Here is a 25,278-nt window from a genome sequence, read left to right on the forward strand (position 1 = left end):
TCTCCCAACTGACAGTTGGTGGGCAAGGGCTTTTATAGACAGAGGGAGGGGGCTTCATGCAGAAAACAGTACAGTCAGCTCTGACAGTTGTCTTGAAATTGGTCACTGGTGGTCTGATCAGCGTCATCTTGATTGTTGTAAGTTGACCCTATGTGACCCTTTACAACCCTGTGGATTGTAGCCCATCAGGCTGCTCTGTCCAGGGGATTCTCCAGGCAAGAATATTGGAGTGGATTGCCATTCACTTCTCCAGGGGATCTTCCCCACCCAGAAACCCAACTCTTGTCTCAACATCTCCTACAAGCAGGTGGGCTCTTTACCACTAGCAGTATACATTTGTTACAATGTATACATTTACACACTTGAACTAGTGAATATTTCACCTAAAACATTTGTCAAAAATCACGAAGTTGTAAACTTAAAACTGGTAAACTTGAAGTATGCAAACTATACCTCAAAAGAGCCTATTTAAGAAAAGATGCTTCAGGGAGCTCTCTGGGGGCCTAGTCGTCAGATTTGGTGCTTTCACTGCCCTGGCCTGGGTTCAGTCCTTGGTTAGGGAACTGAGATCCTACAAGCTGCATGGCATAGTCAAAAAAAAGAAAGATGCTTCAAAAAGAGTAAGAGAAAAACTGTGAGTGGGAGATAATGAGATAATATTAATTATCATTATCACTACCACTGTACATATACTGTATGCCAGGTGTTTGATTATATTTTATCTCAAAACCACCAAGCAAATTAAGCATTATTATTTCTACTTTCTTCAATAGATAACAAGATTGAATAACTAGCTAGTAAGTAGCAGAGATAAGATGATTTAAGTCAGTCTAGCCTCTTTAACACAGTTATACTCTCAGAAAAGGTTCTACTTTATTGGAGTTCAAAAAGCACAGAACTGAGTATAATATGAGATCAGGTTATTCATATAGGGAGAGTTTAACAGTGTTCATCTACGGGGAATACAGCATTTGTAGGTATAAAGAAGATTTTTATTTTATACTTTAAATGCTTCTGAATTGTTTTAAAATACTTTAAAAACAAGTATTTTATACCTTTCAATAACTTATTTAAAAAGATGTTATATAGCCCCAAGTAGTAAACTCATAATGGGTCCCTTTCTTTTAACTATTATAACTTTAAAACTGTGGAATATTTAGTAAAATACCCTTGTATATCCCATCTGATAGTTAAGAAATGTTCTCTAACATCTAGAAACCAACACTTGAAAATGGCTCCCATTAAACCAAACTATCTATATATATATATACCAAATAAGTATTTGTTAAGTATCAGTAATCACACATTAAAATTGTGAAAGATGATGCATCACAATGGCAATGCCTACTAGTAAAACTTTTCTTTGTACACATAAGCTAGCATCTGGAGTTTTTCTGTTGAACTCTTTATTAGAAGAGATATTGGGATAATCAACTGCATCTAATTAAAGTCTGCTTAGAACTGAAAATGCCTAGTAATCCTGAAGGGAGAAGACATACCAGGAGATTAAATTAATTAGCAGTCAAAGCTAATTAGCAGTAATAAGATCAAACATAGGTGGGGTACTAGACAGAAAAGTCTGAAGATTACACATTTGGTTTTAAGACTCCCTAATGGTCTTCTTGCCTTCGGTCTTTCCTCTTCAAATTACAAACCAACACAGAGCTTTTATAACTTCAGCAATTTGGTTATGAACAAAAGATCACAAGAAAACTGCAGCAATATGAAACATGCAGGAAACAAGTACTGAAAGCCATTATAAAAAAAATTTTAAGATGGGGCTTGAACTAAAATATCTCGATGATGGGAAAGAAATAAATGATAAACATGAGCAATGGTATGAATCATAGAAAGAAATCTTAGAATACAGCAGTGACTGAGATATGGGGCTATATAAATGGCTTGCTAACCTGTTTTCCTATAATTTACGAAGAGGGAAAAACAGACTGCATGTATAAACTAAGTCGGTACTGAGTAAGAAAGAAAAATCAAGGAAGGGTACGTAAAATAGGTGAAGGAATTGAAAGACGCTATGGTAGCCAAGCAGAGAAGGCAATGGCACCCCACTCCAGTACTCTTGCCTGGAAAATCCCATGGATGGAGGAGCCTGGAAGGCTGCAGTCCATGGGGTCGCTAAAGTCGGACACGACTGAGCGACTTCACTTTCACTTTTCACTTTCATGCATTGGAGAAGGAAATGGCGACCCACTCCAGTGTTCTTGCCTGGAGAATCCCAGGGACGGGGAAGCCTGGTGGGCTGCCATCTATGGGGTCGCACTGAGTCAGACACGACTGAAGCGACTTAGCAGCAGCATGGTAGCCAAGAGATAAATGGATAAAGAAGATGTAATATATTTATTTGCTACACACAGCAGCTTGTGGGATCTCAGTTCCCAATCAGGGATTGAATGCATGTCCTCGGCAGTGAAAGCACAGAGTCCTAACCACTGGACAACCAGGAAATTTCCAGTATTAGGTTTACTTAATATATGTCAGACAGAGAAAGACAAATACTCTATGTTATCACCTATATGTGGAATCTAAAAAATAAAACAAATGTATATAACAAAACGGGCTTCCCAGGTGGTACTAGTGGTAAAGAATCCGGCTGCCAATGCAGGAGACCTAAGAGATGCAGGTTTGATCCCTGGGTCAGGAAGATTCCCTGGAGGAGGGCATGGCAACCCACGCCAGTATTCTTGCCTGGAGAATCCCCTGGAGGACACAGGAGCCTGGCGGGCTACAGTCCATGGGGTTGCAAAGAGTTGGTCACGACTGAAGTGACTCAGCATGCACACATATGTAACAAAACAGAAACCGACTCAGAGAACAAACTAGTGGTAACCAGTGGGGAGAAGGGAGAGATGCAAGGTAGGAGTGTGAGATTAAGAAACACAAATTACTATGTATAAAATAAACAAGCAACATGGATATATTGCACAGCACAGGAAAATATACCCATTATTTTGTATTAATTTTAAATGGGGTAAAACCTATAAAAATACTGAATCACTAGTTTGAGGTACACCTCAAACTAATATAACATTGTAGGCCAATTATACTTCAACAAATTAAAAACAAATATTGTTTTAACTTAAAATAGACACTACAGTGGCAAAAAAAAAATCATGGATTTTTTTTTCCTTGGAAACTGATGCACAAATATCATTTTATTACAGAAAGATTATTAAGGGAGAGAGAAGCTTTTTTTAAGTGGAAAAGAAGAGCTGTGCTTTGTTATAATGAATTTAAAACTTTGCACAGATATCTAGTTAGAAATATTCTAAGGACAATGAATAAAAACAATACTTTAAATGACTATATCACAAAATAGAAAAAATTTTAAGAACCACTGCAAGATTCCCTGAAAGCTTTGATTAAACCCTCCCACTAAAATAAAGGAAGAAAAGAAGTATACTTTCATTTTAGCTACACTTTATGTAGATTTAAAAGCACAGTTCAGTAGGTGAACATACTGGGTGTTAAAAAACTCCTTCAGGCAAAGTACAACCTCAGAAGGCTGTTAACAGAAACAAAGCTGTGTTATTTCTTTAGTGTTCAGTGAGAGATGAAGAAGAAAAGAAAACACTTACTGTCCACGAGGATACCAACGGTGCTTGGTAGTAAAGAACATTTTGCTGAGTTGTTCTATCATGGGTCCTTGCTCTAAGTGTTCACTTTTTTCTTCTAATCTGGTTTTCAGTACTATTTCATGTGTTTCTTCATTGTTATGCACTGGATCTGGCAGAGGGATAGGCTACAAAGTAAACAGCAGTGAACACCAACGTGTAGGAATGTTAGCCAGCATCTGATTGAGTTGACGGTAAAATAATCACCACCACAGTATCTCAAGGTGGGTAGGTAAGTAACCAGAACGGTTTCACTGCGTCGCACTGTCAGTTAGCGTATCAGAATTTATTTTTGGCTGCACCAGTCATGGCATGTGGGATCTTAGTTCTCCAACTAGGGATTGAAGCTGTGCCCTCTGCAGTGGAAGTACAAAGCCCTTATCACTGGACCTTCAGGGAAGTCCCCAGAAATATTTTTCTTCTCATATCAAGTTCTGGGTTTCCTTTCCAATAATAAAGTTATTATTTAAATTTATCTTCCCCCAATAATAAAGTACTTATGACTTTACTCTCTATTTCTCAAAACTATAAATCGTACCCATTTTACTTTTTAACTTAGAAGTTTACAGTCTCAGGACTTCCCTGATGGTCCAGTGGTTAAAATTCGATGCTTCCACTGCAAGGGGCTCGAGTTTGATCCCTGGTCAGGGAGCTGAGATCCCACATATTACATGGCTCATGCAAAACAAAAAAAAAATTACAGTGTCTACAGTCTCTAACATTAAAGTGAGATACAATGAAAAACCTTTATTTGAAAATGACATTTTTATATCCAAAAAAAATTACATTGTCTACCGTCTCTAACATTAAAGTGAGATACAACGAAAAACCTTTATTTGAAAATGACATTTTTATATCCAAAAGGAAAATTTTTCAGTATTTTCATTTTAGGTGACTGCACTGGAATTAAATGATGCTTTATGATAATTTGAGTAGTTTCTTTCCCCAAAGACATCAATTACTAAAAAAAAAATATCTCATTTCTCCCCAACACTAGTAAGGTAGCATACGCCCATCAGCAACAGTGGCTGACTAAAGCTCTTAAAAATCAGTGCCTTGGAAAGTCAGCTTACCTATATTGTAAATATTAAGAGATATGACATGTAACACAAGATTGTAACATTATATTAGTTTTATAAAAAATATAACATATATAAAATAACATATATGTACGTTACATATATATCATATATAAGACGTATATATATTAATATATAACATATATAAAAGACGCTTGCTCCTTGGAAGAAAAGCCATGACCAACGTAGACAGTATACTGAAAAGCAGAGACATTACTTCGCTGACAAAGGTCCATCTAGTCAAAGCTATGGTTTTTCCAGCAGTCATGTACGGATGTGAGAGTTGGACTATAAAGAAAGCCGAGCACCGAAGAATTGATGCTTTTGAACTGTGGTGTTGGAAAAGACTCCTTAGAGTCCCTTGGACTGCAAGGAGATCTAACCAATCCATCCTAAAGGAGATCAGTGCTGAATATTCACTGGAAGGACTGATGCTGAAGCTGAAACTCCAATATTTTGGCCACCTGATGCGAAGAACTGACTCATTTGAAAAGACCCTGATATTGGGAAAGATTGAAGGCAGGAGGAGAAGGGGATGACAGAGGATGAGATGGTTGGATGGCATCACTGACTCGATGGACATGAGTTTGAGCAAGCTCAGGAGTTGGTGATGGACAAGGAAGCCTGGTGTGCTGCGGTCCATGGGGTCACAAAGAGTCAGACACGACTAAGAGAATGAACTGAAAACATATATAAGCTTTACAAACACCTTATATATGTATTACAACACAATGAAACCTTGAATTTACAAATGAAACAATTCAAACACAGACGTCTTCTTACATTCATACACTATTAATGACAACTACTACATTCTACCACTGTATTAAATGTTAGAGCATATATTCATATTTATTTAGCTTATGCACATGAAAAAATAAAGCCATTTTAAAAGGCAATCTGTAAGTACATGATGGTGGCACAACTGACTACTACAGAAATGCAAAGTAACAAAGACATCAGTGAAACATAAAACAGGAGCCAAGTTAGAGCCTTGTCATAGAATGCAGAATGAGTTCTACAAGGAATAAAAAACATTACAAGTAAAGCAAAGTAGGTAAAATCACAATAAACAGGTAATCTTAAAAAAGGGACCCTGAAAAATTAAGATTATAAAAAGTTTTCAGAGTTTCAATTTTCGTGGTTCAGTGGTAAAGGATCTGTCTAAAATGCGGGAGATGCCGGTTCGATCCCTGGGTCAAGAAAATCCTCTGGAGAAGGAAATGACAACCCACTCCAGTATTCCTGCCTGGGAAATCCCACGGACAGAGGAGCATGGCAATCCATAGTTCATGGGGTTGCAAACCGTCAGACATCACTTAACCACTGAGCACTAAGTACAACAATTTGACATAAGTAGAAATAAGGAACCACTTCCTTAGTGTGGGAGGGAATAAGGAGAAAGTGTAATGAAGAGGTTAAGAATTTGGGCTTTGGTCAATAACTACTAACTCTGTGACCTTGGAAAAGTTATTTAAGCTCTTAATTTCCTTTCTGTAAAATCTGAGGAGTAATTACCTACTTAATATAGGTTTGATGTGAGAGTTGGGACCATAGAGAAGTCTATGAGCCGAAGAATTGATGCTTTCAAACTGTGGTGCTAGAGAAGACTCCTGAGAGTCCCTTGGACTGCAAGGAAATCAAACCAATCAATCCTAAAGGAAATCAACCCTGAATATTCATCGGAAGGACTGATGCTGAAGCTGAAGCTCCAATACTTTGGCCACCTGACTCGAAGAACTGACTCACTGGAAAAGACCCTTATGCTGGGAAAGATTGAAGGCAAAAGGAGAAGGGAGCGGCAGAGGATGAGATGGTTAGACAGCATTACTGACTCAATGGACATGAAACTAAGCAAACCCCAGGAGATAGTGAAGGACAGGGAAGGAAGCCTGGCATGCTGCAGTTCACGGGGTTGCAAAGAGTCAGACACGACTGAGTGACTGAACAAGCTACTAATGTTTCTTTTAAGGCCTCAAACAGGAAAAAATTATTAATTTTTTTTTTTTAAAGAGGTGTCCCTTAAACATTTAAAGTAATTTTATAAGGTCATCTCTTACATATAGAGTGAAATATTAATATATGTCTTTGCAAGTTACTATCAGACTCTGAAGGATACCAGCAAACACTAGATTAGAGCCTACAGTTTTCTCTCCTTTAGGTTATTGTGTTGTTATTGTTTTTAGTCGCTAGTCATTCCTGACTTGTTGTGACCCCACGGACTGTAGCCTGCCAGGCTCCTCAGTCATAGAACTCCCCAGGCAATACTGGAATGAATTACCATTTCCTTCTTCAGAGAGATCTTCCCAACCTAGGGATAAAGCTGAGTCTCCTGCTTAGCAGGTGGATTCTTTACCACTGAGCCATCTGAGAAGCCCCTTAGGTTACTATACTTGTTACTAAAGATCAAATGTTTTAAATATTATCCGCTATTTTCAAGTTAATAAATGTTCATTGTCTCTCTTCCTATTCCCAAACAGGCTCAATTCTAATATATCACAAATTCTTTCTGCTTTGTATAATTAAAAACATTTTCTTTCCCAGGCACACAGAAAAAAGACATTAGAATTAATGGCTTCCTCGAAGTCTAAACCAAAAGCCTCTACAGACTTAGAACTGACTTTTAGGTTGCACTTGATCTCCCTGATCAAATTTCAAAGAAAGGGTACATGAATATTTCAGTAAAAAGGAAAAACTAAAACTGTATGTCACCTTTAAAAAAACATTTAGAACTGTCATCTTGAATTTTCCTTATTTTTCTTAAGAATTTTTAAAATTTGACTTTTAAAATTTTCCACTAAATCAACCACTAAAAAGAATTGCCTAATACTTACATTTTTACTTTATTTTTCCAAATCATTATTTTTTTGTCCCTGGTTTAAAATCTTTATTTTCCTAAACTAGAAATCATAAATTCTAGAAAAACATTTTTAGTTTTAATAAGACTTATACCTGGGCGAAACAGAAAGAAGGATCTTTTTACCTGGATATTTGGAATATAATCAACATCTAGATGCAAATGCAAGTTACCAGAAAACCAATCATATAAATCATTTTAATTTTCTTAAAGTCAGTGTCAGTAGGGATTTCTACATATGAACAAGATCTTTGTATGCAATATGCTTTCTAGGGCCTAGAGAATTAAAGGGTCCACTAGAGTTGCAGCTGGGCTTCCCTGGTAGCTCAGATGGTAAAGAATCCGCCTGCAATGCAGGAGACCCCGATTTGATTCCTGGGTTGGGAAGAGCCCCTGGAGAAAGGGCATGGTAACCCACTTCAGTATTCTTGCCTAGAGAATCCCCATGGACAGAGAGGAGCCTAGCAGGCTACAGTTAGTCCTTGGGGTCACAAAGAGTTGGACACAACTAAGCACAGAACAGAACAGAGTTGCAGCTACTTCCTTGAGAAAAGAAAATCAAATCTAAATGATAAGTCATGTTTAAATACAGTTATTTAATGCTATATACTTTGTGAAATCTGTAAATCTAGATTCAAAAAGAACATATTTTAACAATGTATTTTCAAGAATGTTTCCTATTGTAAATAAAGTCCAATCTGTAATTACTTGAGAAACAAAAAATTTCCAAGCTTCTACAAATTTGTATCTCTTAGCTTTAAAACAGAAAATCATGGAGAGGACCCAATTTATTTAGTTGACCAACAAATATTTATTGTGCACCAACCAAGTACAAAGGTTTTCCAGGTGCTGATGATATGGCAAAAAATACAACAAAACAGACAAGGCCCTGTCCTCATGGAGCTTACATTTTAATGAAGGGAGACGCAGAGAATAGCAGGAAAACATCCATTGTGCCAGAAATGACAAATGCTATTGAGAAAAGCAAAGCAAAGAAGGACAACAGGGACTCCAGGGGCAGGGGTACTACTTTAAATGCAGTGGCCAAGGAAGGTCTCTCTAGGTAACAAATAAGGAAAGATCTCAAGGAGAGGTAATAAACTACAGCATTAAGGCAGAGGAAGCAGTAACTACATGGGCCCTGAGGCAGGAGCTTCCTAAGTATCTACCTTAAAGAACAGCAGAGAATCCACTGTGTAGAGGGATTATGTGTGACCTCACAGGAGTGATCTCCTAGACTAGAGAGAGGGATACTGAGGACACCGGAAAGGAGACAACTGATACAGCAAAGGAAGGGCAACAAAAAAAGAAACAGAGACGGGTATGTATGCAAGGGAGTGATGACGATGACGACCATGGAATCGATCCCAGGTAAGGAGAATGTATGAGATATGAAAAGGACTGCAAAAACATGGTTCCATCAATCGATGGAGGTCTTAATGAGGGAATAAATTATTCTTGGAGCTGGGAAACTAGGAGGAGCTGGTAGCACACTAATGGAATTCTTAAACATCTAGATTGGGAGGAAGAATTATTTGTGATTAAAACCTCTCTAGAAAACTACCATGGGCTTCCCTGGAGGCTTAGACGATAGAGAATCCACCTGTAATACGGGAGACCTGGGTCTGATCCCTGGGTTGGGAAGACCCCTTGGAGAAGAGAACGGCCAACCCACTCTAATATTCTTGCCTGAAGAATCCCTATGGACAGAAGACCTGGCAGGCTACAGTCCATGGGGTCGCAAAGAATCGAACACCACTGAGCAACTAAGCACAGCACAGTGGCAGGAACAACCATGGGAGTGGGGGCTGCTATAGGGATAAAAGGTCAAGAAGTCAGAGGCTGGGGTAGGAGACCGATCATCTACACGGACACTGAAATAACAAAGAATTAGGATACAAACAGTGTTGCTGAGTATGAAAGTACATTTAAAATCTTCAAAGAAGAGTGGAGGGATGGGGAAGGGAGGATGAAAAGTGAACTACAGGATGACAGCAAAAAAAAAAAAGTTAAGGAGACAGCATGATTTAATGATCCAAACTACAAAGCAAGCTAGAAACCGTTAGGGAGGAGGAAAGATGATCTGGATATGACAGTGAAGAGCCACAGGGACATCTGTTCTATCTCTAGGCTCAGTAGTAAAAGGGTTTAGGAGAGAAAGCATAACTACTTAAGAGTGCTAAGGAAGCAATGGGGCCAGGGCACAGCCAAGTTTCTTTTAAGAGTCAGAAGGCGAAAGCAATGTTCTAGTAGTTAAGGTTCTGAGAGACTTTATAAAGATAGCAAGTTTTAATAGAATGCAGATGTTTTAAGAGTTGGGAAGGACAGGAAAAGTGTCAGATGCAGGGATGCGAAGAGCTATATGGAGATGAGAACCTGGATAGTGAGAAAAGACCACACAATCTTGGGCTTTTTAGTATAACTGCTAACACAGGAATAAAGCACATAACCAGAAAAATAATACAAAATAAAAATGGGAAAAGACACAGTACAGTACGAGCTAGAGGTTACAGGCCAAAAGCCAGTGACTTACACCTGTTTTCTAAAAACTGTTCAAAGAAATGAAACAGAAAAGGTACAAAATTACTGCCTATGATATCTAGCTAGAATAGAAGGTAGGCAGACAAAATGACAAAATTAAAGAGAGAATACAAAATAGCAAACTAAAATTAATTTTTTCTATCAAATCAGTACTCTAGACTTAATCATGATTTTTAAAAACAGCTACCACTAGATGCATCATGTGATGAATTACTTAAGTATTTTTTCCTCAAAAAGCAAATCAAACATTACCAAATATAGTAGAAGAAGGCTTAAAGAAAAAAGAGAAAGCAATTCATACATAAAATAATAAATAAAGACTTGGGTCAAGTTAAATAAATTGTATTAAAGTAAAAACAAAGCCTCCTTTATCTAGTGCTTCGCTTTTGAAGAAATATGGAAAACATTAATTAAACTAGGCCACTTAAAATTACGCCCTTGTTGGCCCATTAGACAAAATTAACCAAAAACAGGAAGAAATTCACCAAACATTAAAGGATGATCAGAACCAACACAATATAAAAGTTATGAAACAGCACTCTAAAATACAAACTTCTCATAATTTATTAGACTGCAGTATACAGTAGCATGGCGCACTGTGTTTTTAAAATTTATACTAAGTGTGTTTGATCCCTAGTCAGTAATCTGCCAAATTTTAGGCAAGAAAATCGATGCCATAATTGTGTTTAAATAGTTCACTTTGTGTATTGAAAAAAATCTTTAGAGAAAGAGGAAGAGAAAAATCAAAACAGTAAAATAAAAAAGCCAAAAGACGATCAACACCAAATAAAGAAAATCAAACAATTCCCTTCTCTTTGGACACTGTAAAGAAGTGTATTTTCAACAGCAAATTAAAAATCATAAGAGATCTGCTTATACATACTTTTGTGTGTTCATATGGAATGTCCACAGAAGGGTGGTAGCATACTATTGTCCTGGCATCAGATGTCAGAGCAAGCTCTACTTTGCTTAAAAAAAAAAGAAGAATGAACGTTTCAGAGACAGATTTATACTGTATTCAAGGCAAAATGAGTATTAGAGCTCAAATCTGTTAATCACCAATCCCTGAAGAATAAACGCCGTGTCCCTGGACTGGCAAAGGAGGTACCCGTATCACAGGAGACAATTCAGACCATCCCACAAAATATGCCAATTTAACTACCACAATAACCCCATTACCCATGATTTTATCTATTATCCTTTGAATTACTTGTTTTGTTAGTTTGTTCTCCAAATCTTTGGAAGAGATCTTCATGTTCACTCATCACTATTAATAGAACTTCCTTTCCTTATCTAAAAGCTACCTTCAAAAAGCTGTAAGATTACTTGAATTAGTAAAGCTGAAGATCAGCAAAATACATAATCTTCCAGGTAAAGGATCACCTGAATTTCCAATCATAAAGACTGTAGCTGAACACTTTTTCTAGATCAGCATTTCTCCAAGCGCCCTCGGCATAATGCAGAACATGTAAGATTCAATCTTTTCAGGTTCAAAAAGTGCCACCTATTATCTAGTCTTATTGCATCACTATCCTAATACTTACTAAATTTACAATTAAAACTGGTGTCAAGAGATAAGAAAATATATTTTTACTAAAATTCACAATAAAACAACTTCGTGGGGCTTTCCTGGTTTCTTAAGTGATAAAATAAATCTGCCTGCCAATGCAGGTGACGGGGGTTTGATCCTTGGTCCGGGAGGATCCCAGATACCACGAAGCAACTAAGCCCACTGCGCCACAACTACAGAAGCCCACATGCTCTAGAGCCCCGTAGCTCCAACTACTGTGACCCCCGTGCCTAGAGCCCGTGCTCCACAAGAGAAGCCATCAAGATGAGAAGCCGGCACACAGCAATGAAGCCCCTGCTCACTGCAACTCAAGAATGCCCAGGCAAATCAACAAAGACCCAGCATAGCCAAAAATAAATAATAAAATTATTTTTTTAAAAAAAGTAACTTAAGGAAAAAAAATGTTGTAGCTTCTGCACATAGGACTCTGCTATAAAGGATAACATTCCATTCATATGCTACTCCTAGCTCTTAGAATACTGACTAGAACTGAATAAGTACCAAATAATTTGTGGTTAAATTAAATATTTACAATTTAAGATTATTCAACATCAACAAAACATAAGATAAATAATTGTTTAAGCTAATGGATAAGAACTCTAAGAGAAAATCATAAAAGTAATTAACTTTTCAAAAAAACTAAAGAATGCTTCAGGAAGAAAAGACAGCATTTCTATCAGCACATCTGTCTTAGAACAAATGAAGTATTCACTGAAACACAATGATAAATGATTTTTATTTAAAACATTTATAAGTCCAGACACTGGGTAAATAAGATCACTGAAATATTTTTTAAAAACAAAATTAAAGAAAGAACAGTCAGAAAAGAAAGCAGAAATACCAAAACAAGAAATAAAACAATCATTTCAGATAGAGCTAAGAGACTCATTTTTTTTTTTCCCAATTGGATTTCAATACATACCAATTATAGTCATCTGGAAGAGAAGAATACGTAGATTTGTGACCAACACAATATAAGGCTCCGTCTGCAAAAACCCCAAACAGTAAAATGGATTTAGTTCATTTGAGCATATGTTCTCACACAAATGTAAAGTTAGTTTTACCCATTCAACCAATATTCACTATATTCACTACGAAGTAGGGCTGTACTTGGAGCTAAGGATTCAGCAAGTTAAGATCCTGCCCTCAAAAAAGGTTCAAACCCGGCAAGAGAGGGACACGTAAACGAACAACTCCAATACAAAGATAAGCCCTGTTAGCACAGAAGAACTGGAAGTCGAAGGGGCACACCAACAAGTCACAAAACAGGAGTATGGGCTCAAGAACACTTTTCCAGTGCAGATGATCTTTAGGGTGTTCTGAAGGATGAAGCAGTAAACTGGAGTTATTAATGGATAAGTACAACGTTCCTTGCTGCTGCTATGTCACTTCAGTCATGTCTGACTCTGTGCGACCCCATAGACGGCAGCCCACCAGGCTCCCCCATCCCTGGGATTCTCCAGGCAAGAACACTGGAGTGGGTTGCCATGTCCTTCTCCAATGCATGACAGTGAAAAGTGAAAGTGAAGTTGCTCAGTCGCGTCCAACTCTTAGCGACCCCATGGACTGCAGCCCACCAGGATCCTCCTTCCATGGAGATTTTACAGGCAAGAGGACTGGAGTGGGGTGCCATTGGCCTTCTCCGACAAAGTTCCTTAGAGAGGTAATAAAAAGTGCCAACAATCAAAGGAAAGAAAGAACATAAAACTTTGGTGTTGGGAATTCCCTGGCGGTCCAGTGTTTAGGACTTGGTGCATTCACTGCCAGGGGCTGGGTTTGATCCCTAGTCAGGGAATTAAGATCCTTCAAGCCACGGAGCACAGTCAAATAAATAAATAAAAACTTTAGTGCAACTGGAGTGCACGGTCCATAAAAGGGGAGTGTTTAAGTGACAAAATACAAAATAAACTTCAAAATCAACTTTTCTTAATCAAAATGCTGACATTTCCTTTTTTTAAGAATACCTGCAAATTCAAACACAGAAGGCAATGGCACCCCACTCCAGTCCTCTTGCCTGGAAAATCCCATGGATGGAGGAGCCTGGTGGGCTACAGTCCATGGGGTCGCTAAGAGTTGGACATGACTGAGCGACTTCACTTTCACTTTTCACTTTCATGCATTGGAGAAGGAAATGGCAACCCACTCCAGTGTTCTTACCTGGAGAATCCCAGGGACGGGGGAGCCTGGCGGGCTGCCGTCTATTGGGTTGCACAGAGTTGGACACGACTGAACTGACTTAGCTGCAGCAGCAGCAAATTCAAAAGCCATATTTTTTTAACGGTTTGTAAAAGGTTTCTCTACATCCAGAGTAATGATAATTCTTTTAAATATAAAGGAAAAATGTAGTTCAGTATGGTTAAAAAAAATTCTGAATAAATCTTCTGTAGAGATCAACTTCTCTCAACTAGTCTCTTGCTCCTCGGTATGGAATGCCATCCCAACTTGGTTCAAATACCACTCATCTTTCAAAAGTCAAATGCTACTCTTCCATGAAATTCTTTTTCCCTTTTCCCTGCCCAACAACCCCCATCACAGAAGAGCTGTCTATTCTGCATACTCCACAACCAACGCTCCATACAACATTGCTATACCATCTCTGTGGTCTTTTTTTTCAATGCACCAGTTATTTACATGTATCAGAGATGTCTAAACAAAGTTGCATTTTCCATCTTTGTATACCTCTCCTTTCCCCAAGGACTGTATATACTTAAGAGTGGCAATGGCACCCCACTCCAGTACTCTCGCCTGGAAAATTCCATGGACGGAGGAGCCTGGTAGGCTGCAGTCCAGGGGGTCACTAGAGTTGGACACGACCGAGTGACTTCACTTCCACTTTTCACTTTCATGCATTGGAGAAGGAAATGGCAACCCACTCCAGTACTCTTGCCTGGAGAATCCCAGGGACAGGGAAGCCTGGTGGGCTGCCGTCTATGGGGTCACAGAGTCGGACACGACTGAAGTGACTTAGCAGCAGCAGCAGCAGCAAGAGTTCTAAATATAAATCCTTACTCGAATACATTAAAAAGTACCTTAACAAAACTCACAAGATTCTTCAGCAAAATGTTGACCCCACAATTCCATTGATGTAAAGATAACAAAAATACGAAGAATTAGAAATATAACCTCATCTTTCAAAAGATTTATTAATTTTCATTATTTGTGCTAATACAGAAGTGTACTCATTAATACAAATCAGAGGGTAACATAAAAATCATTTATACATATTTTATTTTCTTGTTTGACACTGTTGGGGATCTTCTTAACTATGTATGGATTAGTATTAAAAGTCATTTGTATTCTCTGAATACAAACTAGCTAAGTGATCTACATGCTTGCTGAAAGAAAAGAGGGTTGGGTGGCAGAGGAAGGACAGAGAGAATTTACCATTTTTAGGTAGGCAAGAGGGAAAACTCAAGACAACAAGACTTTCAGTTCAACAGAAACTGCAAAATTTCTCCTCTGCACTTACAGACATTTGTTTGTACCCTCATGACACATACATTCTACCTTCTATTCCAGGTATTGTTTCCATAGTTGTCTATTTTAACTACGAGTCTAAATAAATTCTTAAATGAACATCCTGCTTATTACTGTGCCCCCTATCATGCTTAATAAAAAAGAAGAGACTGCTAAACTGCCTCTGAAATGTTAATTTCTGTATAATTAATACTCAAAAAAACTTATTTGACATTTTAGCAAGAGAAAAATTCTAGATATGGTTAAGTATCAGAAGTTCTAAAGGCATAATTAGGACTGATGGCAAAGTTAACGTCAATCAATCCAAAGCAACTCAATATGCCAAAAAGAATCTCCCATGAGAGTCAGTTCTCCACATCTCAAAGACTTTTCCTGTTTTATGTATATATTTATACACACACACAGTTTAATTGCATTATGATATGATCTGTAAAAGCTGATAGTCCTATTCATTTTCAAATGCTTTATTATCTTAAATTACTTCAACACAGACAGTATAGCAGAAAGTATATTGAAAAGACACAGTTTTGACCTTAGCTCTAATTTATCAGATATGCAATTTGGTTGAGTTTCTGAGGGCCAGAGAACTCACGCTCCTTCATCTTCAGAAAGAGAATATCACCACATGATAAGTAAATTATTGTAAAATTCAAAGCTGTAAACATCAAAAGACTTAAGGTGCTTAAAAGTTGAAAATTTTTCAGAGTGGCTATATATTTCAAAAGGTTTTAAATGTTCCTTTCAGAGTACAGGAAGGCCTTTTTATTTGTGCTTGTTGAATTTTCCAATAACTGTTTGCTTTGCCTCTAATCTTTTAACATCCTTCCCTTTTGTTTAAAATATCAATAGCAACAGTAATAATAATATTTTACCTTCACTAGTAATAATACAAATTGTGTAGAATAAGGGGCTTCAGGATGCAAGAGGTTAGGTAGTCCATGATTATTAGGATGACTGAGTGATGATGGAGTTATTTTCTGGGATAGCCCAACTGGTGAAGTCTACATAGACATTTTTAACTTTGCCATGGGCAGATTAACTGGTTTTCAGATTAACCTGAGTGAGGACAAACTGCTGTTTCAGGACATGGACTAGGTAAAAATTGATTAGGCCTGATTTCCCATCAGCCCTGGGGCTGAGTTCCTATCAGGGCAAAAGAGAGACTAATTGCAGCAGAGCTCTCTCCCCAGGTTCTCAACAACAAATGCTCCTAGGTAATCAAGGGCTGACTGCAGTTTTGTTTTCACTGATTTTAGTGTGTATCTAAAGACTCTTAGCAATCTCATCCTCTGTTTACTTAATTGTACTTTTATTTATATAGTTTTTAACCCACTAGTCTTCAAATAACTCTTTTCCTCTTAACTCAATCAGTTCAGCTCACTTGCTTGGTCGTGTCCGACTCTTTGCGACCCCATGAATCGCAGCACACCAGGTCTCCCTGTCCATCATCAACTCCCGGAGTTCACTCAAACTCATGTCCATCAAGTCGGTGATGCCATCCAGCCATCTCATCCTTTGTCGTCCCCTTCTCCTCCTGCCCCCAATCCCTCCCAGTATCAGAGTCTTTTCCAATGAGTTAACTCTTCACATGAGGTAGCCAAAGTATTGGAGTTTCAGCTTTAGTATCAGTCCTTCCAATAGAAATGTTCAATTACAAATGGTAGTCAACAGGAAACATGAACAAAGAGATTAAGATTGGGCAGAGATGAGTAAAAATGTTGGCTGACTAGCTAAACATGAAAAAGAAAACCTACTGTAGCATTCTAACCATGTCTGCTTTAGAAATTGGAGAATGCATTTCACAAACAGAGGAAAAGGGAAGAGAAAAGAAGGTTGGTTGGGAAATAAGCTTTTAATTGCCTGTTTATTTATATAGGTCAATGTTTTGACTATCAAACATGTATTACTAGGCTTTGAATAAAGTATTACACTGTTTCTTCAGAAAAGGAAGACATTACATTAAAAAAAAATTACATAGAAAAAATACAAATACACCAAAATATTAACAATAATCATATTTGTAAGATGGAATTGTACATTTGGCCCTTATTTGCTAATTTTAAGAACTGCCAAAAAAGTAGTATATGAGGACTTCCATGGTGGCTCAGTGATAAAAAATCTGCCTGCCAATACAGGAGACATGGGTTCAATCCCTTGTTGCGGAAGATCCCACCTGCCAGGGAGCAACTAAACCCTAGCACCACAACTACTGAGCCTGTGTTCTAGAGCCCAGGAGCTTCAACTACTGAAGCCCGAGTGCCCTAGAGCCCTTGCTCCACAACAAGAAAAGCCACCTCAAGAAGAAGCCTGAGCACCGAACAAAGAGTAGCCCCTGGTCTCTGCAACTAGAGAAAAAGCCTGAGCAGCAACAAAGACCCAGCAGAGCCAAATAAATACGTAAATAAAGAAATACTTTTAAAAAAAAAAGCAGTATGTGAAAACATAAGTAATTCAAACCAGAAAAAGTTCCTCTTTATTAGTCCTTCCCTTGGCCTCAGTTAAATCCCACTTGTGGTCTACAAAGATAACTTACTTGGTCCACATCTTTAACTCTTCATTTATAAATGTTGATATACATATACGGGTCAATCATCTTTCAAATGCACAAATTAGATCATAAAATAGATACTGTCTGACATACACCCCTTTCTATACAAGGATCTTTCCACATTATACAATATGTGGAATACATATGCCTCCTATATAATATCAAGCATATACAATAACTAAACACTGTAAATTTTCTTCAGTGAACACATATTATGATATTATAATATTTGAAAAAGTTTAAAATCTCTTAACATTAAAAAAAAACAACACCCAACTTACTTTGAACTGGAAATAAATGTTTCAAGATACTTCTGCTTGATATTGCCCATTTTACTGCTGCCAATGCCATGGTGAATCAAAATGCTTATCAGGTGGTATAAAGATGATTTGAAGAGAAACTGCTTTTAAAATCTGCTTCTAGATATAACAATCTTCACCCCTGCATGAGAGATAAAGAAAAATCAGTGCTACCTATGATAAACTGAAGCGACACAACACACTGAACACCACAAAATAAGATCACTACCTAAAACCATAGACACTAATGCAAAACTTTTTAAACAACTTTCCGTTTCCAGGCAATATAGGACAAAGAGCAACATCATCAGATGTTATAGTTATTACTATTCAATGACTGCACAGCCAATGTGTAATTACTCTTAGAAACAGTCAGTCACACGTACACAGAGCATATTCCTTTCATAAAGCTAATGAGTCAGTGTACAACTTCCCAGGTACCAAAGACAAGATCTTATTACATCTCTTACAATGGTATTGTTTCTGATTAAATGACATATTAAACAAGATGACCCAGCCGTGGCTTATTAAATACTGACTTAGAGAAACACACATAAACATCCTATGCTAAAGCCCCGTGTATGAGATTTCTAGCTTTCCAAGGTGCTTTCACTACCATTCATCTTACTCTCATATTAATCATGGGAAGTATCTTTATTTTGATTCATGATTTAATCAAAGTACAAAATTTAAATAACTTGCTTCCAAGAGCTTCAGAGTCAATCATTTACAAACCGGGAAAGTCTGGGCGAGTCATTAAGCAATCCTCCCTGTTCCTTCCACGGTAAAACGCGGGGAAACAACTCCAGGCTGCTGTGAAGAAATGATATATATCACTCGTTTGCAACTGACTATTCGATGACTATTCCCCACACCCCCATCCCTGCAGTGATAAAATCGTATTTTATCAGTCTTGGTTGCTAAACTATGCAGCTGACTCCTTGCTCTGTCAGTACATTAGCACTGACATCCCTGAGTTCCTTTCTACAGTTTATAACCCATTTTCCTATACATTATATGCTCTTTCACAAGTGTAGAAGTTAGGCATCTCCACTTGAAAAACTAAGAACCTAGGCTCAGAGAAGTCAAATGGTTTGTCCGCCCACTTGACCGCTGCTTAATAGGTGGAATGGAGGAAACGCAAACCCCTATTTCTAACTACGAACTGAGGAACAGAACGTTTTAAACGACATTCTGTCTGAAACCCAGGGATCAGATTATTCACCTCAAAAAGAGAATTCAGAGGGTATATCCCTTGGCTTGGAGTTCAACTCTGAAGAATACAGGGTTGCGGGAAGCCTGAGAGGGGCTGAGGTTTGAAAAATAGGCTTTCAGAACTAGCACCTTGCACCTGGAGCGTAGCTCCCCCAGGAAGCGAGAGGACACACGCCGGCCCTTCTGCAAGACAGACTGAGTCTGGTAATGCCAGAGGCTTTATCCTGCCGTAGGATGGGAGATAGGAGACCTCAACACTTGCCAATAAGCCTCTGGGCCCCCCGAGCTTCTAGGGACCCCTAGACGGGAAAAGGAGAGGGCAGCGGTTACCTGAACTGCTGCTCACCGCGAAGCCGCCATCTTGCCTCCGTCCCGGCTCTAGGCGGCACAACTCCACGCGCCTTCCTGGCCCGCGGGGCACTCTGGGAAATGTAGTCTCCCCCGGAAGGAACCCAAGGTGCCGGGGTTGGGGGTGCGCGGCGGCGGGGGGCTGCGGAGCGGGGATTCATCCAACCTGCTCCCGGGTTTAGTTGCAGCAGTTCGCCAGCAAGTTTACTAGCACTATCTCCAAAAACAAATTCACTGTTCCCCAGTCATATCCTTAAGAAAGTAACAAACACTATCTTTTTTAAGTTTATACCATAATCGGAGCAACTTGAGATCCATCCTCGGATGAATTAGGTTTCCTACGGAAAGAGACATTTCAGAGAAGCATTGAAGGAGTAGTGGCGTTGGATTTAGCGTTTGACATGGGGAAGCGGGGCAACCCTTCAACCTAAAAGCCCAGCATTATGTTTTGAGAACGGTGCTGGTTATTTATTATGAGAGGAAGACATGTGCTGAATCCTGAACGTTGCCTTGGATCTTAGAGGGAAGAAAAGGCCACTCTATAATGTCTTTGCGGACTATGCTGTAGGGGAAGACAGGGAGGAGAAACAGATTGGAAGGAACGATCAATGGACTCGTCAAACATTCACTGCGCAGAGCTGAAGAGAGACGGATCAAAGAGGATTCCACAGGACACATCTCGATGGCTGTGAGCCGAGTGGGAACCAATGACCAACAGGGAGGCTCAGTGGGGCGAAGAAAGGTTCACAAAGCTGAGACAAGAAAAGAAACCAGCCATGGGCCTGTGCACATAAGGAGTGAGTGTAGAAAAAAAAAGAAAAGTACCCAGAACCTAGCCAGGAAATTCCAACGTTTAGCGGTCCGGTGGAGGAGGACAGCCAGCGAGGGCCTCTCAGAAGCATCCGGAGAGAGGCAGTGTGAAAACCAAGAAGACACAGTCTTAGAGTGTCAGGAAGAGTTTCATAAATGTGGAGTTCAGTGTCAGCAGTTTTAAAACTAATTTCCAACATGCTAACATTTTGATGTGTAATCTTGCACTTTTTGCCTTTTTGTGTATTTGTACTATGATAGTAGCTAACAGTTATCAGACACATTATGTGTACTGTTTTAAAGTCCTGTGGCCAGTAATGGAGCTGAGACATGAACCTGCCAGCCTGATTCTTCTTCAGTCTCCCTCTCTTTCACACAAACACATTATGTTTAGTTTTTCTTTTATTACTGTTAATATATTCATACATATATCAATAAACACACATACATGCACCCTAGACTATCTTTTCTAATATACCTTTATTCCACTTACCTGTGTATCATGAAAGTCTTTCCTACAAACACCTTAAATATTGTCAGTTTCAAACTGCAAGCCTCCTGGAGATCATCAGGACTTATTTAGATGATCAGAGATTCTCACAGTATAAAGCTTTTTCATTATTAGTTGCTTTTATGCAACTCCTAAATTTTAAATTAATTCTACTGCACTCATTCATTCTACAAATATTTACTGAGCACTTATTAGATGTACCAAACACCTGAATAACAGTCTATGTATTTAGAGATTTCACATCAAGTGGGAACTGCAGAAAGTAAATGTATAATTGTATAAGTAATTTATTATCATTGTCTTGAGTGCCTTGGAAAAAATGCTATGAACCATATAACTATTGGTTATGATCATATTGGTGTCTGACTAGTCTGTTATGGTTAGGAAAGTTTCCCCTGTGGATATAAATGTAAGCAGAAATGTGAAGGAAGGGTAGAAGTCGTGAAGATGAAGAATACAAGAGAGAACAGCCTTGATTAAGGGCCTTATGGTAGGGAGCAGTACAAGATCCTTTCAAGAAACAAAACTGAGCTCAATGTGACTAGAATACAGAGTGCCAACAAAAGTGATGAAGCTGGCGACAAAGGCAGATCTATTTTATATTTTTGAGAAGTATTTCACTCTTGGCAGGTAATATATAAAAAAAACTTTCTAAAAGAACACATATATTTGAACTTAACCAAAAAATAAGACCTTGTTTTTCTAGTACACATTGAGTATTCTCCTTAAGAAGTGTTTCCTTGCCTTGTTAAAATAAATTACATACGTTTAATAGCATTGATAAATGATCCCACCAGAAACCATAAGAAATTTACACCAAAAACTGTTAAGTTCTTTCTCCCTTTCCTCCATATTAATAGAACCCCTAATCTTTGACTGAGTATACATCTATTCTGAATTTTAAAATCTACATTTCCTAGCCTCCCTTTCAAACATAGGAGTGGTCATGTGACTTAAGTGCTGGCCAATGAGATATATGGACCGAACAGAAGCAGAAGATATTAAGAGGTAGCAAGGATACACAGAAGAACTATACAAAAAAGATCTTCATGACCCAGACAACCATGATGGTGTGATCACTCACCTACAGCCAGACATCCTGGAGTGCACGGTCAAGTGGGCCTTAGGAAGGAAGCATCACTATGTATCAACAAGGCTAATGGAGGTTATGGAATTCCAGCTGAGCTATTTCAACTCCTAAAAGATGATGCTGTTGAAGTGTTGCACTCAATATGCCAGAAAATTTGAAAAATTCGGCAGTGGCCACAGGACTGGAAAATGTCAGTTTTCACTCCAATCCCAAAGAAAGGCAATGCCTAACAATGTTCAAACTACCATAGAACTGCTCTCATTTCAAATGCTGACCAGGTAATGTTCAAAATCCTTCAAGCTAGTCTTCAACAGTACATGAACTGAAACCTTCCAGATGTACAAGTTGAATTTAGAAAAGGCAGACAAACCAGAGGTCAAATTGCCAAAATCCATTGCATCATTGAAAAGCAAGAGAATTCCAGAAAAACATCTACTTCATTGGCTATGATCTTTGACTGTGGCTCACAACAAACTGGAAAATTCTTCAAGAGATGGGAATACCAGACCACCTGACCTGCCTCCTGAGACATATGTACACAGGTCAAGAAGCAACAGTTAGAACTGGACATGGAACAACAGACTGGTTCCAAATTGGGAAAGGAGTACATCAAGGCTGTGTATTGTCACCCTGCTTATTTGATTTATATGCAGAGTACATCATGAGAAATGTCCATCTGGATGAAGCACAAGCTGGAACCAAGATTTCTGGGACAAATATCAATAACCTCAGATATGCAGATGACACCACCCTTGTGGCAGAAAGTGAAGAAGAACTAAAGAGCCTCTTGAAGAAAGTGAAAAAGGAGAGTGAAAAAGCTGGCTTAAACTCAACATTCAAAAATCTAAGATCATGGCATCTGGTCCCATCACTTCATGGCAAATAGATGTGGAAACAATGTAAACAGTGACAGACTTTATTTTTTTGGGCTCCAAAATCACTGTGCATGGTGACTGCAGCTATGGAATTAAAAGACGCTTGCTCCTTAGAAGAAAAGCTATGACAAACCTAGACAGCATATTGAAAAGCAGAGGCAGTACTTTGCTGACAAAGGTCTGTCTAGCCAAAGCTATGGTTTTTCCAGTAGTCATGTATGGATGTGAGAGTTGGACCATAAAGAAGGCTGAGCACCAAAGAACTGATGCTTTCAAACTGTGGTGTCGGAGAAGACTCTTGGGAGTCCCTTGGACTGCAAGAAGATCAAACCAGTCAACCCTAAAGGAAATCAGTCCTGAATATTCAGTGGAAGGACTGATGCTGAAGCTGAAACTCCAATACTTTGGCCACCTGATGCTAAGAGCTGACTCACTGGGAAAAACCCTGATGCCGGGAAAGATTGAGGGCAGGAGGAGAAGGGGTCGACAGAGGATGAGATAGTTGTATGGCATCACTGGCTCAATGGACATGAGTTTGAGCAAGCTCCAGGAGATGGTGAAGGACAGGGAAACCTGACGTGCTACATACAGTCTGTGGGGTCGAAAAGCGTCGAATACATGAGCAACTGAACAATAACAATGAGATGTAAGCAAATGTGCCGCTGCTGCTGCTGCTGCAGCTGCTAAGTCGCTTCAGTCGTGTCTGACTCTGTGCGACCCCAGAGACGGCAGCCCACCAGGGTGCCCCATCCCTGGGATTCTCCAGGCAAGAACACTGGAGTGGGTTGCCATTTCCTTTGGGTCTTCCCAAATGCTTTGCAAAGTACCTGACACATAGTAAAGCACTCAATCAGTACTAGCAACAATTTTACCTTGTAGGTGGTTAATAAATACTTATGTAATAAATTTTTATGAATATCTTACCCAAAGAGATTACCTACTTCTTAGACATTGAAATGTAATCCTTCCCTTTTGACTGTCAGGAATAATCCAATGAATGCAATTAAAATTTAGAAAATGACTTAGTCTAAAATGGAAAATAATGATTTCTAGCTTTAAGTTGGTATATCACTTAGTCTCAGAAGAAAGCAAATGACATATTCAGCCGGTATCATTCCGAGCAGTTTATTTACAGAGGAATTCTTTAAGGAGGTGTGAGTGGAATCACTCAGAGCAGTAGTAGTATAACCCGGGCTTGGTACTATTGGCTGTTCCTTCCAGATCAGAAGGAATAAACAGGGGGAGCAGTTCCTAGACTCCAGGAGAGAATCCTGTAGTTGGCTACCTGGAGGAGAGTTGTCAGCTGTTGAAGGGCATCGCCAGCCTGATGTGACCTTGCCAGGAACAATCCAGGGTAATAATTACTCTGACTTCTCTATCCTTTCCCTCTCCAGTCTCTTGCAAGGGCTTGTCATTGACCCAAACCAAACAGAAACCAGAGATGAAAGAACCCCCTCCATGCAGTGTCGTCTAATCAGGTTAACTTCCAGGAGAACAGAGTGGATGAGGGGAAGAGTGGATTTGGAAAAGTGAAAGGGAAGTTCTTGGCACCATGTCAGAGTAAGTGTCCTTGGCATGTTTTTGGTGCTCTGACTGTAAAGCCAGAGATTGGTAATCCAATTTAATGTTATTTAAATATAAACAGTATGATCCTCCAGTTTTAATGGAACAGGAGAAGAATTCTGAATAGCTTTGAGCAGTAATACTTTCATTGAATATGTTGATAAATCAAATAAGTGAAACAACTTGGGTAGGAGATTGGCGGCTCACATCACACTGATAAATTAGGTAATATGTGTAACATGAATTCAGGTAACACTCCATTTGGAGGGTATGGGTGGCAACCATAAGAGGGGGCTCTGCTTCTCCTTCCAGGTCGTGTGGAAGAAGATCCTGGAAGACTGCACTTCCAGACCTCACCCTCACAATCAGCCTAGAAGGCATCTCAAATTGCTTGTGTAGGTTACCCCAAGGTACTTGGGGGTTACTTGTTTCCTTCAGTTTTTGAGTGACTTTTAGCTCCTCAGAGAATTTGGAATGAAGTGTAGAAATGATGACATAAATCAAACACACCTATGGATTTCCCTGGTGGTACAGTGGATAGGAATCTGCCTGCCAATGCAGCGGACAAGGGTTCGATCCCTGGTCCGGGAGGATCCCACATGCCACTGAGCAACTAAACCCGAGCACCACAGGGTCTGAGCTTGCATGCCCTAGAGCCTGTGTTCCACAAGAGGAGTCATTGCGATGAGAAGCCTGTGCACCACAACGGAAAGGAGTCCCCGCTCATTGCAACTAGAGAAAGCCCATGAAACGAAGACCTAGCACAACCAAAAATAATTAAATACATGAATCAAACCCACCATGTAGTATTATTTTCCAGTTAGGGTTGAGAACATAATACATTCACAAACAAGTATCTTCTGTGT

The 25,278-nt window shown here is 39.0% G+C and overlaps 1 protein-coding gene across 4 annotated transcripts in view; it reads right to left on the minus strand.

The window, feature by feature from the left end:
- The window catches only part of MRPL42 (mitochondrial ribosomal protein L42), a 28,285-nt gene extending 8,640 nt beyond the window's left edge, over positions 1 to 19,645 (minus strand). The window contains exons 1-6 of one of the 4 annotated variants that reach the window (XM_055585577.1): positions 19,546 to 19,645; positions 18,736 to 18,810; positions 17,983 to 18,142; positions 12,599 to 12,662; positions 10,990 to 11,074; positions 3,594 to 3,757 (exon numbers count right to left, since the gene is read on the minus strand). In XM_055585577.1, coding sequence (XP_055441552.1) covers positions 3,594 to 3,757; positions 10,990 to 11,074; positions 12,599 to 12,662; positions 17,983 to 18,052 — 383 coding nt within the window. In that variant the 5' untranslated portion in view covers positions 18,053 to 18,142; positions 18,736 to 18,810; positions 19,546 to 19,645. Of the gene's footprint in view, positions 1 to 3,589; positions 3,758 to 10,989; positions 11,075 to 12,598; positions 12,663 to 17,982; positions 18,143 to 18,702; positions 18,814 to 19,545 lie in introns of those variants that run through there. The other 3 variants (XM_055585585.1, XM_055585567.1, XM_055585594.1) reach the window with 3 other exon arrangements.
- Between the last annotated feature and the right edge of the window lie 5,633 nt (positions 19,646 to 25,278).

This window comes from Bubalus kerabau, chromosome 1 (assembly GCF_029407905.1).
Source record: "Bubalus kerabau isolate K-KA32 ecotype Philippines breed swamp buffalo chromosome 1, PCC_UOA_SB_1v2, whole genome shotgun sequence".
Taxonomy (NCBI): domain Eukaryota; kingdom Metazoa; phylum Chordata; class Mammalia; order Artiodactyla; family Bovidae; genus Bubalus; species Bubalus kerabau.